A 19,819-nucleotide genomic window follows, 5' to 3' on the forward strand; every position below is an offset into this window, starting at 1 on the left:
GTTGCTCTGCATAAGTTCTTACAAATCTTCTGTGTTTCTGAGTTCCTTGCAGTTGTAATTTGCTTAGCCATTCCCCAACCAATAGATATTCATTTTTCTCCTGATTCTTTGCTACCACAAAAAAAGCATGAAAATTTTAGTATATAATAGAACTCAGTTTCTGAGTTTTTACTTCCTTGTGGTTAATGCCATTAGTAGAATTGTCGGAACAAAAAGTTTGAACAACTTAGTCACTTTTGTTAAATGATTATCAATTGTTATTAAGTATGGTTGGGTCGGGGCAGCTAGGTGGCTCAGGGGTTAGAGCCAGGCCTACATACAAGAGGTCTGGGTTCAAATCCTGGCTGGGCAAGTCAACTTAGCCCCAATTGCTGAGCCTTTACCACTCTTCTGCCTTGGAACCAATACTTAGTATTGATTTTAAGACAGGAAGTAGGGGTTTAAGAAAAAAAAGAATGGTCATCTTAAGAGCAGCTATTAGCACAGTAGATAAAGTGACAGGCCTGTAGTCAGGAGGACCTGGGCTCAAATCTGGCCTCAGACAATTAGCTGTGTGTCCATGGGCAAGTCATTTAACCACAGTTGCCTAGCCCTTGCTGTTCTTCTATCTTAAACACTTTCTTTGTACAAAGCACTGTGCTACTAAGTGCTAGGGATACTAGGAAGGCAAAAACATTTCCTACTCTCAAGAAGCTCACAGTCTAATCAAGGAGGCAACATGCAAATCACTATATATAAACAAATTATATAGGGTAAATTGGAAATAATCTCAGATGGAAAGTGCTAACATTAAGGAGGACTTGGGAAAGCTTATTAGAGAAAATGGGACTTCAGCCGAGACTTGAAGAAGACCAGGAAAGCCAGGAGGTAAAGATGAGAAGGAAAAGGTTTCCGGGTATGGGGGACAGCCAGTGAAAATAACCACAGTCAGGAGATTGGAGTTTCTTATACAAGGAAAAGTATAGAGGGCAGTGTCACTGGATCATAGAATACTCAGAAGGGAATAAGTTGTAAGAAACTGGGAAAACAGGGTAAGAGGTCATATTTTATCATCTTTGCCAATTTTCAAGATTTGAGATAAATTATTTTAATCTTCATTTCTTATTATTAGTGATTTAGAACTTACTCTACATGGTCTTCAATAGCTTCCAGTTCTTTTGAAAATTATACTCTGTATTCTTAACTTTATTTTATGATTTCTCTTATTCTACCTCCATTGATTTTCCTTGTGCAAAAACTATACAAATTTAATTCCAGTAATAAAAATGAAAGCAACAATAAATGGCAGCTGAACTATTTAATGGCTTTTCCTTGTCTTGTAGAAAGGTAGGACAACAGATTTGATAAGTTGTATCCACTGCCAAAAGATGTCCCTTTGTCTCTTAGACTTTGTATAGATTTCCAGGTTTACCATTTGTAATTTATTTGATTATGCCTTGTGAAATCCAAGAAAATTGAAATAAAAATTTTCTCCTTTAATTATCCGTTTATTTGATTGTTGACTATTAAGTTTATAATAATTGATTTTCAGAATGTTGGCTCTAGGGATAAAAGGGGACCTGTTTAATAAGTTAGTAAGAATCCACGTACAGGCTGCCTACCACATTCTAACTTATATATCTTTTAAAACTTTAAAGATTTTCACTCTATAGAGTCTTTGCATTCATGTGATTTTTCTGTGTTATAAAGTTTACTGATAATGCTTTTATGTGATTTTTTTTATATTCATAAAGTAAATAGCAATTGGTTTCTAGCAAGTTTCTATTAAGTCCAGAGTGTTAATGTGGCAAGGAGCACACAAGGGTCAATTAACATACCCCTTAAGGACAGGAACTGTCATTTTTTATCTTGTATGCCCTGTTTATCATGGCACCTTGCACATAGTAAATGTGTAATAAGCATTTCTTAAATTGAATGTATAGTCATCAAACCATGTAAGGATCATACAGGTAACTAAGTGGGGTGGCTTATGATCCAGATTCTTTTTTTTATACCAGAGACTTCTTTGACAGGTTGTCTGGTGAAGTTCATGAATCCCTACTCAGAATGTTTTAAAATTTATCAATAAAATACATATGGCTACAAAGAAAACCAATTATTCTAAAGTTATCAAAATGTTTTTAAAACAAGTTAAGAGGAGGCAGATAGGTAGCTCAGTGGATTGAGCACCAAGCCCAGAGATAGGAGGTCCAGGATTCATATCTGACCTCAGATACTTCCTAGCTATATTACCCTGGACAAGTCACTTAATGCCAAATGCCTTGCCCTATGTTCCTCTAGCTTAGAATTGATATTAAGACAGAAGGTAAGGATTATAAAAACAAAAACAAGTTTAAAACTCTGTTGGTCTCTACAGGGAGAAGTAGAGACAGTGAATATTGCCAGGCCCCTAAGTAGAATGAACAAGAGAGCCTAGGCATTAGTGATGTTCATGCTTCCCAGGAAGATACCCTGCAAATAAAATTAGAGGAATGACCAAGATTGGACTAGTTGGTTATTCTATATTTGTTTCCTCTGACTCAAACAAACCACAGCCTGCACCAAGGAATGTGAATTTCCACCTCCCAATTTTTCTAGTACTTAGATTCGCCCTGCTAGGGAAATGTTCCCTATTTCTGTGTCTGGCCAGTTCATGCCCATGACCTCCTTAAAGACTTGCTTCAAAACTCTTGTCATAAAGCCATAAATTTCTAGAGCTGGAGGGCCCAAATCATCTAATCGAGCCCCTTCATTTTATAGATGAGAAAATTGAGGACTGTAGAGATTAGGTTACTGAGCAGAGGTTACCAACAAGGTAATGATAGCATTTTCACTAGAACCCTTGTCTCCTCCTACCTTGTCCAAGGTTCTTTCAAGCAAGCAAGCATTTCTGAAGCATCTGCTATGTGCCAAGTCCTAGAGATACAAAAACAGAAATTGAAAAGCCCCTGCCTCTGAGGAGCTTATAATGAGAGAAGTATGCCAGTAAAGGAATACGTAAAATAGATATGAGGTAATAGGAGTAGAGGCCCACTAGGATTGGGGATCTGGAGAACTGTACCTGGAAGGAGGAGGAATAGGTTTCTTTAAAGGCTGCCTTTCAGAATTGCACTCCGTGTTACTGTAATTGGCTCAGGCCCTTGTGTTCCTCCAGAACAGAAGAGAATGTGATTCAGTGGAAGGAGTGTTAGTTTGGAAGTCAGGGAACCAGGGTTAAAATTCCAACTTGGGGCGGGGAGGGGGCAGCTGGGTAGCTCAGTGGATTGAGAGCCAGGCCTAGAGATGGGAGGTCCTAGGTGCAAATCCAGCCTCAGACACTTCCCAGCTGTGTGACCCTGGGCAAGTCACTTGACCCCCATTGCCTACCCTTACCACTCTTCTGCCTTGGAGCCAATACACAGTATTGACTCCAAGATGGAAGGTAAGGGTCTTTAAAAAAAAAAAAAATTCCAACCAGGCCACAACTACCGTTATGACATATACATTTCATTGCTTCTGNGCTGGGCAAGTCACTTGACCCCCATTGCCTACCCTTACCACTCTTCTGCCTTGGAGCCAATACACAGTATTGACTCCAAGATGGAAGGTAAGGGTCTTTAAAAAAAAAAAAAATTCCAACCAGGCCACAACTACCGTTATGACATATACATTTCATTGCTTCTGCCTCCCAGTTTCCTCATCTGTAGCATACAAGAGTTGACATAGATGGTTTTTGAGTTCCCTTCCACATTAAAGTCTGTGATCCTTTTATAACAAAACAAAGACATGAGATATAAAATTATCTCATAACATGTTAGGGAGAGCAGCATATTAATGTATAAATGACATGGTAGTGCCAAGACTATTCTGAGAAAGATCCAGGTTATATGGATTGTCTACAACAACCTTGTTGTAGGGAAAAGTATGTTTTAAGCCCAGTTATGATAGTGTCACAGACTTGCTGCCAGCACAAGGACATGGACGCTGAACAAGTTGTTTTCAGGGAACAATAAAGAGACCATCTTAACTGAGCAGAGGAACTATATTAGAGAATAAATAGAAGAGGCAGGTACATGGATGGTAGGAGAGCCTTCAGTTCTCAATAGAAGTTTGGTCATAGTGTTAGACACAGAGCCTGGAGTGGTGGAGCTGAGCCCAACTCTTCCTTCTAGCTTCTGTGTCCCTGTGTCTATCTCTATAAATGAACATAATGATCATGGTGCAAAGAAAGCCAGAATTAGAGGTGGAGATATGGGCTTAAATCCTATCGCAGACCTTTCTTAGCTTTAAGTCACTTAACAAACCCTAAGCTTTTATTTCTATATCTGTAAAAATGGGGATAGTAAATCTTGCAATAGGATTTAATTGACCAGATTGTTGTGAAAAAATGTCTTTAGAATCTTTAGTGCTTTGTAAATGTCAGCCATTACTATTATCATTATTACTTATGTCACAGACTTGTTCAGACTCCAAAAATGAGAAATTTTAAAATGTTTTAAAATTGGGGGGCAGCTGGGTAGCTCAGTGGATTAAGAGCCAGGCCTAAGACAGGACGTCCTAGGTTCAAATCTGACCTCAGCCACTTCCCAGCTGTGACCCTGGGCAAGTCACTTGACCCCCATTGCCTACCCTTACCACTCTTCTGCCTTGGAGCCAATACACAGTATTGATTCCAAGATGGAAGGTAGGGGTTTTAAGAAAAAAAATAAAAATAAATTTTTTAAAATTAGATGCTATGCAAATTCAAAGTGGTATTGTTGTTTTTTCTAAAGGCAAGAGGGTTCCCTTGTACCAGAGCAGAGTTATAACATGAAAATAGAAGGAGCTCAGGTTCAGTGAATAGAGCACTGGGCTTGGAGTCAAGCAGACCAAAGTTCAAATGTGACCTCAGACACTTAGTAGCAGTGTGACCCTGGGCAAGTCACTTAAACCAGTTTGCCTTGGTTCCTCCTCTGTAAAATAAGCTGGAGAAGGAAATTGCAAACGATTCCATTATCTTTGCCTAGAAAATGCTATGGACAGCATTGACATGCTGTGATCCACAGGGTCATGAAGTCAGACACAACTGAAAAACTAAACACAACAATGTAGCATGAAAATGGTATTAGTGAGGTTAGGTAGTGGCTTAGCAGATTGGGAGCCAGGCCCAGACACAGGAAATCCTGGGTTCAAATCTGGCCTCAGATACTTCCTAGCTGCATGACACTGGGCAAGTCATTTAACCCCCATTGCCTAGCCCTTACTGCTCTTCTGTCTTGGAATCAATATGGAGTATTGATTCCAAGACAGAAGGTAAGGGAAGAAAGGAAGGAAGGATGGATTAGCAGAAGCTGCATTATGATATATAATGTATCTACTTTATATATAATTTATATAATGAACTACAACAGACTAGAGGTTCAGACACCTACTGTCATCTAGACCAATGGTGTCAAACTCAGACAGAAAGAAGGACCACTAAACCTTACAGGCTGCACATTGACTTTGTTTTAAAATCTAATGTTATCTGTGTTTTATTGTATTTTTATTTATTTTGTTAAATATTTTCCAATTACTTTTTTTAAAAATCAATACTAAGTATTAGTTCCAAGCCAGAAGAGTGGTACGAGTTAGGCAGACTTGCCCAAGGTCACACAGCTAGAAAGTGTCTGAGGCCAAATTTGAACCCAGGACCTCCTGACTCTGGGCCTGGCTCTCTTTCCATTGAGCCACCCACTTGCCCTTCCCAGTTAGATTTTAATCTGATTCGGATAGCACTTAGTGAAATATGGAGAAGGCTGCATGTTTAACAAAATCTCTGATCTAGGCCAACCTCTGCATTGATTTAGGTCTGAAATAGTGGTTGAATTAGATTGGTTTTTGTGGAAATGGAGAGGAAAGGAAGAGTCTTAGAAACGAGTTTGAAGAAAAAATAACAGGACTCACTGGCAAAGCATAGGGTGATGAAGGTAAAAAAGGAGTCAAATGCAAATTTTCCAGTTGCCAGCCTAGGAAGGTAGTGGTCTGTTGACAGAGTAGAAAAAGGGAAACTTTAGAAGGACTATTGGTTTGTAAGGTGACAGTTTTAGGAGTTGGTGGCAATATCTAGTAATTTCAGGGTCATGTAGGCAACTAGGAAAGGGAGAATTAGAAGTTCTTAGTTAGAGATCCATCAAATCCATAAAAAGTAAATTAGATGCCTGAGAAAGTGATCATAAAGCATAGATTCTTAACCTTGTGTCTTGAAGCCCTTTAGCAATCTGGTAAAGCCTGTGGATCCCTTCTCAGAACATTGTTTTTAAATAAATAAAATACATTTTTATAAGGAAGCCAAATATATTGAAATAGTTATCAAAATATTTTTGAAAAAACATGTTCACAGATCATAGGTTAAGAATTCTTGACTAAAAGGAGGAAAAAAACAGACCAGCCTCTGATTTGTGAGGTGGATGAGGGCGTTAGACAAAATGCTCAAAAAAAAAAAAAAAAAAAAAAACAGAAGAGGAAGCAAACAGATCCAAAGGGATGAAAGTGGAGTAAAGATCACAGGGCATAGTCAAGAAGAGATCGTCGTTAACCATGAGGGAACTTTAATGAAATAGCATCAGGTTTAAAATAATTTCATGAGGCAGCTAGGTGACTCCATGGATAGAGTCAGGCCTAGAGATAGAACTCCTCAAATTTGGCCTCAAACACTTCCTAGCTGGGTGACCCTGGGCAAATCACTTAACCCCACTCGTCTAGCCCTTTCTGGCTCTTCTGCCTTGGAACCAATACTTAGTATTGATTCTAAGCCAGAAGGTAAGGATTTTTTTTTTTTTTTGGTTTTTTTGTTTTAAACCCTTGTACTTCGGTGTATTGTCTCATAGGTGGAAGATTGGTAAGGGTGGGCAATGGGGGTCAAGTGACTTGCCCAGGGTCACACAGCTGGGAAGTGGCTGAGGCCGGGTTTGAACCTAGGACCTCCTGTCTCTAGGCCTGACTCTCACTCCACTGAGCTACCCAGCTGCCCTAAGGTAAGGATTTTTAAAATAAAAATAAAGTGATTTAAGAAAGGCGTGTTAAAAAAAAAAATAGGTGGTAAGATTAGATTTAGGTGCTATAAAGATTAGCCATAAAGTCAAAAAAGCAATATGGTGATCAGAATCATGTAAAAGATGAGAGCCTTCTGAGAAAAGAGTCTGAGAAAAGTAACATTCTACGAACTGAATATAAAAGTGCCAAGAATATTTACTGAATAAAATCTCATTAAGACCCCATATTTTCTTTTGAGGATCTCCCCATGAACTAGAAATGAGTAAGTCACCACAAATTGACTTTCAGTTTGCATAGCAGATAACTATTACTCACCCCCTCCAACTCAGTAAACTCTAATGATTCCCTTTTATCTGCAGGATCAGTTCTTTGTAGTTCTTCATAACCTGGCTCCTTCCTACTTTCCCAGTCTTTTTGTAGGTTGTAGGATCCAGCCCATACTGTCTTCCTTGTTGTTCCTCACATGTGACCCTCCATCTTTTATCTCCATACCTTTTACATTGGTGGCTCTCCATGCCTAGATTGCTCTCTCTCTCTCTCTCTGTCTTTTCACCTCTACTTCTTAAAATTCCTGGCTTCTTTGCAAGTACTGCCCACTGAATAGTGCCACCTTTCCCTTTCCTCTCAGCTGCTGGGACCTTCCCCTCTGTGGATACCTTCCATCTACCCTGTACACCTTGTAAGTCACCCCCCACTGCAAAGAGGACAGGTACTTTGGGCCTTTCATTGGATCCCTAGTGCCTGCCAATGCAGTAAAAGCTTAATAAGTGTTTGTCATTTGATTGATCTTTTAGGACCGTACTGGGTGAAGCAGCTGAATTGCATTTTTTAAGGGGCAACCTTAATGAGAATTGATGTTTTACTATTATTAAATCTTTGCTTTAATGACAACCCTGAGTAATGACTATGTTCAAGTCAATTGGTGGGTACTGTAGAGATTTTAATAACATGTCTAAGACTAATTAATCTTTGCAAATTCTACATATCTGAAAGACTGAGTCTTCTTTGCCAGGAATCTTATGATTTCTCACTCAAAACAATTTTATATCATAGCTGAAGAGTGTGGTTGGTTTCTGCCTTTTTTGAATATAGAGTCCTACTTTTAGCTACCAGAGAATATCTTTTTATATCCAGCATCAAGTATAGGCTAAATGATGGGGGGAAATTCAAATATTATTCCCCAACTTTTCCCAATTTGCTATACTGGCATCTTCTTTAAACTTAAACAAGGATTTGGGTTCAGATGTGGCCTCAAGATACTTCCTAGCTGTGTGACTCTAGGCAAATCACTTAACCCCAATTACCTAGCTCTTATTGCTCTTCTGTCTTGGAACTGGTACTTATATTGATTGTATGATGAAAGGTAAGGGTTTAAAAATAAAAACAAGGACTTGATCAGAGTGAGAGAGGCAGCCTTGGCTAGTGGGTCAGGGTCCAGCTTTGGAGTCAGAAAGACCTTAGTTCAAATTCTGTCATTAATACACACTAGTTTCTCAACAATAGGAAAATCACTTTAACTCTTGGAATTCCAGGCAATTCTCTAAAATTAAAAGTTGCGGAGTTGCCAGTTAATAAAGAAACTTCCATTCCAGGGAGTCCCCCCCCCCAAACTCTTCCAAAAAAAAATTATTGTATGAAAAAAATTTAAATGATTAAGCTCATTTGTAGCTCTACCATAGTTACAAGTTATCCTGTTTTACTATGGAAAATGTTTATCAATATTTCTTTTTATATCAGGGCTGTTGTTGAAAAATATCTGCTTGAAAAATCTCGCCTGGTCTCTCAAGAAAAGGATGAAAGGTAAGACTGTCATCCTTAATTAATAAATGAACAGAGTTCATATCTATAGAGTTGATATGCTAATACCTATAACAGGAAAAAGCAAATGTTTTAGAATTTAGCAGAATATGCCTTCATATAGAGCTCTTTGCAAATCTTCTGTATTCTGTTACAGATATAGTGAGCTAGAACTATCTCTCTCCTTATTAGGAAAGCTTGCTGAAGTAAGGCTTTTGTGGGAAAGGAAAAAACTTCCAAACATCATGCTTGCTAAACTCAGCTCTGAAAACACATTTTTTTAAATTTGTATTTTCCCCACCCACTTAGGAGGTTTTTGAAGCATAACTGACATTCTCATAGTTGGTTTACATGAAAAGTCTAAAAGAATACTGTTTTTTTTTTTAAACTATAAAAATATTTTTTCCCTATTTTGACTCATAGAAACTACCATGTGTTCTATTATTTGTTACTTGGAGTCAGTGAGGAAGAGCGCAAAGAATTTAAGCTCAAACAACCTGAAGACTACTTCTACCTCAACCAGGTAAACAGCTTAGAACTGGGACAGTCAAGGTAATTTCTGTTCTGTTCTGTGGTGGCTGTTTGTGAACTGTTGGAAGGTCAAAGGCTTCTAGGCCTTTTTCCTCTTCTCTTCTGAAACAAGTTTCAAGGAGAGCCAAGGGAAATGACATAAAGGAGCCCATTGATTCCTAGTTGCTTGGAGAGTCACCCTGTTATAGTTCCAGCAGAAATTATTCTCATATGCCAGCCCTACAGCTCCAAAAATGGTAAGTAGTTGGTATCCTTCTTTTACAGCATAACTTGAAGATTGAAGATGGAGAAGATCTGAAACATGACTTTGAAAGATTGAAACAGGCCATGGAAATGGTTGGCTTTCTTCCAGCAACCAAGAAACAGTAAGTCAGATGGCCTTTGTATGTAACTCAGATAAATTGGCACAAGGTCCCCAATTTTGTTTTATTATATTAATGTTCTAGAAGTTGTATGGTGTCAAAGAGGAAGTTTCGGCTTTGGATGGAGTCAGAAGGTCCAGGTGCAGGTTCCAACTCTGCAACCAGAGACCAGGAATGTAATCTCTCCAAAGCACATGTTCCTCTCTGTAAAATGAAATAAACTTTATATGCCAGTTACTTCCCAAGGTCATTGAGAGGATCAAGTAAGATCATGGATGTCAAGTATTGTGTAGTTTTATGGTGCCATCTACACATGAAAGATTCTTTGTTCTATGCCAGGCCTACAATTTAAATAGTGTCTGGAGCTTACCCGTGAGGAAATTCCCTCCTCCAATATATATATTGCAGCTTCTCTCTCTGCAGTGTTGTGGTAAGGAGAGGGGGAAGCACCTTGCCTGGGATCAGATAGCAGCTCATTTGTGAAACTTGCATCTTTCTGACTTGTAGGCTTAGCTCTCTATTATACCATACCTCTTATTTATTAAATATTAAGAGTCATATTATCACATTGTTACATATAGATTCTTAATATTAAGTGTTCATAATAGTCATTGTGACTAGTTATTTAAGCATTAACTTTGTTTCTAGTCACATTATAAGAAAAAAAGCATTGAATGTTATTAACTATTTGCCTCATGCCTAGTTGCAATTCACTCATTAAAAATTTCAATAAAAGTTACTGGGGATTTTTAATATAGAGTTCTATTAGAAACATTTTCTTGGAGCTCGATTTTAAAATGTTCAAAATAAGGACTTTTCTCCTTTATGTCCAAGGATTTTTTCAGTTCTGTCAGCTATCTTATACCTGGGCAACGTCACTTACAAAAAGAGAGCTACAGGTCGTGATGAAGGTTTGGAAGTGGGACCCCCAGAGGTACTAGATACACTCTCACAGCTTCTGAAGGTACTGCTTTCATTTTTTCATTGCTTTTGTGCTCTAAATCTTGGATTCAGTGATGCTCATTACTCTCTGTGTATAGCCATTCAGAATATGCCAATAGATGCCTTCTTTTACTTATTTAACCCTTACCTTGTATCAGTTCTAAGACAGAAGAGTAGCAAAAGCTAGACAGAGTTAAGTGACTGCTCAGGATCACATAGCTAGGAAGTGTCTGAGTCCAGATTTGAACCCATATCCTCCTGACACCAGGCCTGGCTCTCTATCTACTGTGTAACTTAGCTGCACCCTATAGATATAGATGCCTTTTTGAAAAGTGGTGTAGAATTGAATCTTTGTATAAAGAATTCCATTTTCTTGTTGAAAGTTATTGTTTTAGAGATGCATTTGACAATGGCTCTTGATACTTGAGCTTTACACACACACACACATCTCTTAAGCACACAAAGAGAATCTTTTATAAAGCTGGAGTCCTTTTCTTTTCTTTCTTTCTTTCTCTTTTTTTTTAAAACCCTTACCTTCTGTCTTAGAACCAATAGTGTATATTGGGGGTTAAGTGACTTGCCCAGGGTCACACAGCTAGGAAGTGTCTGAGGCCAGATTTGAACCCAGGACCTCTAGGCCTGGCTCTCAATCCACTGAGCCACCCAGCTGCCCCCTGGTGTCCTTTTCTAATATAAATTCATTACCTTCTTACCATTTTTGGATGTTTTTATATTAGGTGTTTGTATACATACTCATATATCAAAATGAGGCTTCTGTATAGGAAGTGTTACAATTTAGGATGTAGTTTTATTTATATTTTTTCATACACAGATATGTGTGTAAATATGTGTGTGTATACAATCACTTAGAATGCCATCTTCCCTATCTTTTACTAAAATCCTACCTTTTTTTTCCCCAGATTCAGCTAAAATGCAACCTTCTTTCATGATTCCTTCCCAACCATTTCACCTGTCTTTCCTCCAGAGCTCAATAGCACTTGATTTATACTTCATTTTTGGTACTTAGAATATTCTGCCTTGTACTGTAGACATTTGTATATTTAGACTATTAGGTGGCATAGCCTGCTGGACTTGGAGTCAGAAAAATGATGAGTTCAAATCTAGCCTTAGATACTTAATAGCCATGTGACCCTAAGCAAGTCATTTTACCTCTATCTGCTTCAGGTTTCTCGTCCATAAAACAGAAATAAAAAAGCACCTGTCTCCCAGAGTTTTTGAGAATAAGATATTTATAAAGCGTTTTGCAAACCTATAGATGCTATTATTAGTAATTAAGCCTCTTTGAGGTCTGTAATTGGACTTTATTCAACTTTTCTAAAATGCCTTTCTTAGGGGAGGTTTTCAATAAATCCTTCAGTTTAAATGAATAAGATAGTATATGTAAAAGCACTTAGAAAACTGTAAAGCACTCTAACCCTAGTCAGAGATATGGTTCCATGAAAATTAATATGTTTACTTTTTGGCAAAACTGGGAAGTATTCTTCATAGGAACCCAATACCAGATTCCCTTATGCCAGGAGTTAGCATGTTCTTCTCATAGATGTTTGGGATACCATCTTTTGGTCACTTCATGCACCCAGGCTTTCCCACTTCGGAGCCAAAGTGTAGCTTTAAGTTTTAAAGAGGGAACAAGATTTGAAAGACTTTATCTTTTTCTATCTTTTTTTCTACCATATAGGTAAAGCGAGAAATTTTAGTGGAAGTTCTGACCAAGAGAAAAACTGTGACAGTCAATGACAAACTTATTCTTCCCTACAGTCTCAGTGAGGTAAGTACGCTATCTTCCTTAATGAGAGGGTTCTTGAAACATATTCTTCTATAGTGAAAGGGTTAGGGTCAGAGCCACGATGGCAGCTTAGTAGCAGCAAAAGCTGAAACTGCTCTGACTATCCTTCCAAACCAATCTATAGTGAAAGGGTTAGACTCAATATCTAAGGTCCTTTCTCATTTTAAAGTTCTTACCATTTTTTTTACCATAAAACAAAGTCCTATATTAAAGCATTAGTTGTTAGTCTTATGCTTCTAATTTAATTAGTGGAGCTTATACATTGCCTCTTATTGCTTGACTACAATTGTTCCCCAAAATATAACATAGCTACATGTAATGGCATATTATAATTGTTTGCCACAATGGCATATTATAATTGTTATAACATGATGTCTATAAAGTATGTTAGTTGGTATTGTTTTGTAATATTGTTTTGTAATAAAGGATGTCTGCTGTCATTGTCCTTTTTCCCAGACAATATTTTAATTGATTAAGTGCCTGTTTTGTTTTCCTTTTGTTTTTAAACCTCAAGTGCCAGTGTGTTTGCAGGAAGGGAATCACTTTTCCTTTCCTTTTGTTTGACTCACTGAAAGAATTGTGCTTTTGTCAACAGGCAATCACAGCTCGGGACTCAATGGCAAAATCATTGTATAGTGCTCTCTTTGATTGGATTGTTCTCCGTATCAATCATGCTCTCCTTAATAAAAAGGACATGGAAGAATCAGTTACGGTGAGTTGTTTTCTACTGATAATTTTTACTTCTTTCCCCAAGTGCTGAACTGATTTGTGCTGACACCATTTATTATGCTCAGTTCATTTTGTAAGTGCTGAAAGCAATCAAAATATCTCCATTGAATCAGAAATTTTGAAATATTTACTTGGTATATAAGATAAGAAGTTCATTGCTTGGCTTATTCAGGGCTAGACACAGTTTGGCTCTGAGGCTTGTTTAGCTAACAGAGGCTTTGTTTTCTCTAATACTTTATAAGTTACTGTTTAAAAACAGATATTTCTTTACCTGATAGTGCTTGTCCATTGGGGTACTAGACATCTTTGGGTTTGAAGACTTTGAGAGAAACAGTTTTGAACAATTCTGCATAAATTATGCAAATGAACAACTTCAGTATTACTTCATTCAACACATTTTCAAACTAGAACAGGTAAGAAATTGAATTCTCTTTACTTTATCATTTCTGGGAGAAGAGAGACAGTTAAACTCTCTGAGATACTGCTTTGTGTCAGAGCTTCGAAATTGAAATTCTCCTTTACCACAGAATTACCCTTGGGCTATGATGCTTTGTGATCTCAACCCAGAGGAATATTTGGCAAAATCCCATTCAGCTTTATTGGGGAAAAACATCAGGTGCCTTTTTGGCACACACATCATTTTAAGAGTCTTTTGTTAGCTCAGATTTGTGAGTAACTGAGTTCTCAGTGGAGACAGATGACTTTTTCAAAACATAGATAACACCTTTCTAAGGATTTATTTTGAAGGAAGATAAAAGTATCTTCTTAAATATTTAATTTCTTTTTGCCTTTTGTTCTCTCCACTAATGAGACTATCTAAGTGAGGAACTGGTACATTTATGCAACTATGTAGAAATTCTTTTGTTATATTAGATTGTATAAAGATTGACTGTCTCTTCATCTTATGTTACCATAATAGTTAATGGAGCCCTTCTAGTTTTTTGCTAATAAAGCACTTTTTAATTCTATAGGAAGAATATCAGAGTGAAGGCATTACTTGGCACAATATTGATTATACAGATAATGTGGGATGTATTCACTTGATCAGCAAGAAACCTACTGGCCTTTTCTATCTGCTGGATGAAGAAAGCAAGTATGTATTCATATTTTTTGTTCTGCATTGACTGATTGATTGTCTGGTCATCAGAAGTCAAGAAAAATGCAGAAGTTGATTGGCTGTTAATAGTTCCAAGAAATGTAGACTGGATTGGTTTTATTTTGACTGTACTCTGAAGCTAAGTGAGGGTTACTCTTTAAGAAAGCATTTGAACACAGAGAAGATTTAATACTTGTAAGCCCAGAAACTTCATGCCTCTTTTTAAGCTGCATTTCAGAGATTTTTATCATTCTCTATCTTCCTCAGCCAGTGCAGATTATAAATTATCCATGCTTTAGCACAGATGGTCTTCATGAAAAATTCTTCTCCTGGTGATGATTCCCTCCTCACTCAGCTGAGTTTGGTTCTTATTCAGCCAGAACCTTCCTCTCAAATTCTCATAAAGTTTCCAAGAAACCAATTTACCTGCAGAATTCAGATCATAATGACTTTTGTGCCTTACAGCATATCACATTAATAGGATTTGCAGTTCTGTTGGTGGCATGTTTAGAATAGAAAAGAAAAGACCAAGAAGGGTCCTGATAGCCATCTCCTAAGAGAGCAGAACTTGGAAGGACAAGTAGAAATGGGAGAGATAAGTTTTCAGCATAATATTAAGGGAAATCTCCCATAAGATTAATCCAGAAGTAAAATGGAATGCCTTAGAAGTGTTTCTGTGATTTGTTCTTTAGCCCACCTGTTTTGAAAATCAGATTATTTAGTTTCCAATTAATTTTTAATTTGCTTTTCCATGTACATTCATTTATTCCATGAATATTGATTATAATTTTTATTACATTATGATCTGGAAAAGTCGCATTTATCATTTCTGCTTTTTGGCATTTGGTTGTGAAGTTTATAAGCCCTCGTACAGGATTGACAAACTTTTTCCCAGTTTGAGTGCCCGGAGGGAAAATTCAAGCTGTCTGTGGGGCCTGGGATTACTGGGGAGATCTGAGGGAGAAAGTGCTTGCTTTGGGCGGCTGGACAGAGGGATAGGGTATGCAGAAAATGTCCTTAGACCGGGAAGAGGGGGAACAGAGCAGATTCCTGAGTGCTGGCTCTGCACACACATACTGCAGCTTTGCCAATGCAGCCCTACTATGTGGTCAGTTTTTGTGTATGTACTATGTGCTGCTGAAAAGAAGGTATTGGAATAACTTAGGGAAATGATGGACTCCTCTTCATTAGAGGGTACCAAGCTGAGATTGGAGGACCCCAATAGGGAGATTGGTCAGGTGCAACTTGACTTCAATGGACTTTTAAGTCCTTTCCAACTTCTTAGATTCTATCATTTGGGGAAGTTGCAAGGGAGCTAAAGGCTTGTTTTCACTAGTACCTATGAATGCTTTCAGAATTGGTCTCCAAAAACATGTCAGCCCTTTGGTCCTAAATAATAATAATAATAATAATAATAATAATAAATTGCTGTTACCAGTTATTGTTTTTAGTTTTCTTAGTGACAGATCTTTAATTAAAAGTCCTCCCAAATGGTATTCTGCCTATTGAATACTATGAATCTTTTGTTTGGGGTATACTGTCTAGAAATTTATTGTCAGTCTTTTTGAATGATTTAGTGCCTGCTTAACTGCTCTACTTTCAGTCCAAAACACCATTTTTTTCTTTCTGATCACTCTGATTAGATTTAGAAGTGTCTCAGAAAGATCCAGAACATGTAGCATTGATCAGATTTCCTCCATTGTGCTCACTCTTCTCAAACTCAGCATATTTCAATTTCCATCATAGTTTTCCACATGCCACCAGCCAGACCTTGCTGGCCAAGTTCAAACAGCAGCATGAAGAGAACAGATTCTTTGTTGGGACCCCAGTATTGGAGCCTGCATTTGTCATCCAGCACTTTGCAGGGAAAGTTAAATATCAAATAAAGGTATGCAATCTGTGTGTGTCTATTTGGGCCTCAATGTATGATTTCATTGGTCAAGAAATTCCCCTAGAGGACAGCACAGATCAGTCATTGTTCTGCATCTTATGAGTGTTAGCTGCTGGGGCTACTGAAAGAATAAGTGAAGTGACAAGACATCCAGCTCATCTGTGTCAAAGGCAGAATTTGTACCCAAATTGACCTCACTTTAAAAGTTGTTACTGCCTCTTTTAAAGTTGTTGGTTAATGACTGCCCAGGAAAAAAGGACTGGTTAGACTTTTAAGCAGTGGATAATTTTGTGACCTAGCAATCTTCTTATTGTAAATAGGAGCCATTTTTCTTATAGTCATTTGCTCTATGTATGTGTATATATAAGTATACATAGAGCTATACCCAAATGTATGCATGTATGTGTAGTAGCCATTTTTCTTGCCATCTTGATAGGGCATTATTGATGCCAGAAAACATCTTGGTTATTTTCTTCCAATAGTGCAGATCTGGAGGCCAAAGATGTTTCAGGGCCCAGTTCTTTTATTTACTATATGAATCAATAAGTCATTTCTCCCTGAGCCTGTTTGCTCATCATTACATTGGAGGAATTGAACTACAAGGCTGATCCCTAAATTACTCTGGATCTATGGACCTATGAATCCCTTTCTATTCTGATTTAAGGACAGAAATGGATATGGAAGATGACGATTTTCTGACTATATTTCCCTAGGATTTCCGAGAGAAGAATATGGATTACATGCGACCTGACATTGTGGCTTTGCTCAGAAGCAGTGAGAGTGACTACATTCGGGAATTAATTGGGATGGATCCTGTGGCTGTGTTCCGCTGGGCCATTCTTCGAGCAGCCATTCGAGCAATGGCTGTTTTCCGGGAGGCAGGACGACTACGAGCTGAGAGAGCTGAGAAAACTATAGGTACTGAGGAAAGCATAAACTATATCTGATGTCTTCAAATATCTGTACCAGATGTGAAACAAGCATTTGTTCCCTTGTAGAGTGTTGATTTCCTAAGCAAAGTCACCAACCTGATATGAGTTCTAGGGGTAGCAACACTTCCTTTGCATTTAGTAAATGCTCTGCCAGATTTCAGAGATGGGTAAATGGAATCTCCCCTTTTTGTGGTTTCAGCCTTTTTTTTAAGTCTCATGTCAGTGCTAAAAACTAGTTTAGAATGGGGAGTGAAGGCATGATGGCAAATTAAAGCAGTAGAGTGATTAGAATGAAGAGTGAAGTGCTTACTATACATGAAATTTTCCTTCCCCAGTAGTATATTTCCCTGATCTTGACCTCGTCCAGCAGACTCTATGGCAAGAGTGGTAGGCTTGAGTTTGAGTTCTGATTCTGACACTTAGTATCTGTCACCCTTGGGCAAGTCATTTAATACTTTTGAGACTTAAATGGAAATAATTATATTATCTACCTCCTGGAGTTAGTGAAAGGGAAAGTGCTTTGTTCTCCAAAGTATTGTATTCATATGAATTACTATTTTCTTCACATTTCAGAATAAAGAAAAGTTAGAAGATATCTGTCTAAGCTTTCAAATCCTTAATTCAGCAAATGTGAGGAGGGCAGCTCTGTGGCATAGTGGATAGAGCACCAGGCCTAGAATTGGGAGAACCTGGGTTCAAATCTGGCCTCAGACACTTCCTGGCTGTGTGACCCTGGACAACTGCTGTTGCCTAGCCCTTGCTTTTCTGTCTTAGGGTTGTTACTAAGACAAAAAGTAATGTTTTTAAAAATTTGAAACTGAATAACACGACTAGACAAAAATGGTCACTATATTGGTTTTGCTTAAATGTTTTTCTTTTTTTTTTTTTAAAGGAGAGTTCAATGCAGAGTCAGAGTTGGGGTTCAGGGGAAATTATTGTGATATAAATCAAAAAACATTAATAAAACTTAAAGTAAAAATAGAAGTCAAAGATAACATACATAATCCTATACTAGGACAATACTTTTTGGCTAGGTCAAAGTGCTACCCAGATGACTCCCAAGGATCATTTCTTCTGGAAGTCTGACAGAATAACAGTCCTCCAGTGTTTCTGTAACTAGTGACTCTCAGTTATCTTTCTAAATCAAATCTATTCAAACTGACCAAAGGGGAGGAGTGAGAATCATAAGTAGCATCTACAAGAGGGAGCAGTGTGGTACCTTGATTTGGGGGTCAGAAAGCCCTTTGTTCCAGGCAGGGCTGGGGCAGTTTACTAGCTACATGACCTAGAGCAAACTTCCATTTTGCTCAGCCGGTTTTGTCAATTTAGCAAGCATTTTTTCAAGTACTTGCTATGTACCAGATACATGCTAAATGTTAGAGATATAAAGAAAGGTAAGACAGTACCTGTTCTCAAGGAGCTCACAACCTAAACAATTGGAAATAATTCGTATTAAAGGGGGTCAGGAAAGACTTTTTTTTCCAAGCAGAAGAATGCTGACTGAGATTTGGAAGGAAGTCAGCAGGGCTGATGAAAATCTATAGTGTCAAGAGGTGGGAGTCTCTTGTGAAAGAAACAATAAGGAGGGCAGTGTCACTAGATTGCAAAGTACAAGGAGGGGAGTAAGGTTAAGAAGACTGAAAAGAAAAGAAGGGACTTTTTAAAGAGAGTGAGGAATCAAAGTTGACATCTACATTTTGAGCCTTTGTGACTGGGAGGATACTGTTGCTTTCAATAGTAATAAGGGAAGTTAGGAAAAAGGAGATAGAAAGATAATGAGCTCAGTATTGGACATGTTAAGTTCCAGATGACTAAAGGACATCCAGTTCAGGTTGTGATAGGCAATTAGAAATATAAGACTGAGGTCTAGAGAGTTCTGGATAAATAGATCTGAGAGTTGTATAGAGGTAATTGAGTCTGTGGGAATGGATGAGATCATCAGACAAAACAGTTTAGAAGGAGAAGAGGGCTCAGGAGCAGAGCCTCAAGGGATACTTAGGGTATTGGGTCAACCCCCAATTTGATGAATTGGATGAAGCTTTAGGAAAGGAGGCTGAGATGGAGTGATCCCATAGGTAGGAGAACCAGGAGAGGACAGTTTTATAAAAACCTAGAGAGAAAAGAACATCAAGTAGAGAAAGGTGATCAACAGGGGTTGTTGGCTGTCTAGAGGTCAGCAGTGATAAGGATTAAAAAGAAGCCTCTAGGGGCAGCAAGGTAGCTCAGTGCATTGAGAGTCAAGCCCAGAGATGGGAGGTCCTGGGTTCAAATTTGGCCTTGGACACTTCCTAGCTGTGTGACCCTGGGCAAGTCACTTAACCCCCATTGCCTAGCCCTTACCACACTTCTGCCTTGAAACCAATACACAGTATCGATGCCAAGGCAGAAGGTAAGGGTTTTATAAAGAAAAGGAGGCCTCTGGATTTTGTATATAAAAGATCATTAGTAACTTTCCATAACTGTAAAGTAAAGATAAAAATGTTTCCATTATCTGCCTTACTAGGGTATTGTGAAGCTCAATCAAGATAATATAAGTAAAATATTTTGTAACTAGAAAGGCCCATAAATGTCAACTCTTGCTATAATTTATAATAAAGCTTGTTTTCAAATTTTTAAGCAATTTTATAATGTTTTATTTTCCCGAATGAAACTGGACAATATAGGTTTTCCATTAAATTATGTGTTAAATCTTTTTGGCCTTTTTAGTGAACAAAGTTTTCTTTTATTGGCAAATTTGCCTTTTTTTTTTCCAGCCTTTTA

General features: G+C 37.9%; 1 protein-coding gene across 1 annotated transcript in view; it reads left to right on the forward strand.

Moving 5' to 3' along the window:
* MYO9B (myosin IXB) overlaps window positions 1–19,819 on the forward strand; it is a 110,308-nt gene that overhangs the window by 39,368 nt on the left and 51,121 nt on the right. Inside the window, exons 3-12 of the mRNA XM_044671653.1 lie at window positions 8,710–8,772; window positions 9,193–9,292; window positions 9,565–9,665; window positions 10,497–10,626; window positions 12,304–12,393; window positions 13,007–13,123; window positions 13,419–13,553; window positions 14,112–14,233; window positions 15,983–16,124; window positions 16,841–17,045. Of these exons, the coding sequence (XP_044527588.1) occupies window positions 8,710–8,772; window positions 9,193–9,292; window positions 9,565–9,665; window positions 10,497–10,626; window positions 12,304–12,393; window positions 13,007–13,123; window positions 13,419–13,553; window positions 14,112–14,233; window positions 15,983–16,124; window positions 16,841–17,045 (1,205 nt within the window). The remainder of the gene's footprint in view (window positions 1–8,709; window positions 8,773–9,192; window positions 9,293–9,564; window positions 9,666–10,496; window positions 10,627–12,303; window positions 12,394–13,006; window positions 13,124–13,418; window positions 13,554–14,111; window positions 14,234–15,982; window positions 16,125–16,840; window positions 17,046–19,819) is intronic.

Source organism: Gracilinanus agilis, chromosome 1, assembly GCF_016433145.1.
Source record: "Gracilinanus agilis isolate LMUSP501 chromosome 1, AgileGrace, whole genome shotgun sequence".
Lineage (NCBI taxonomy): Eukaryota > Metazoa > Chordata > Mammalia > Didelphimorphia > Didelphidae > Gracilinanus > Gracilinanus agilis.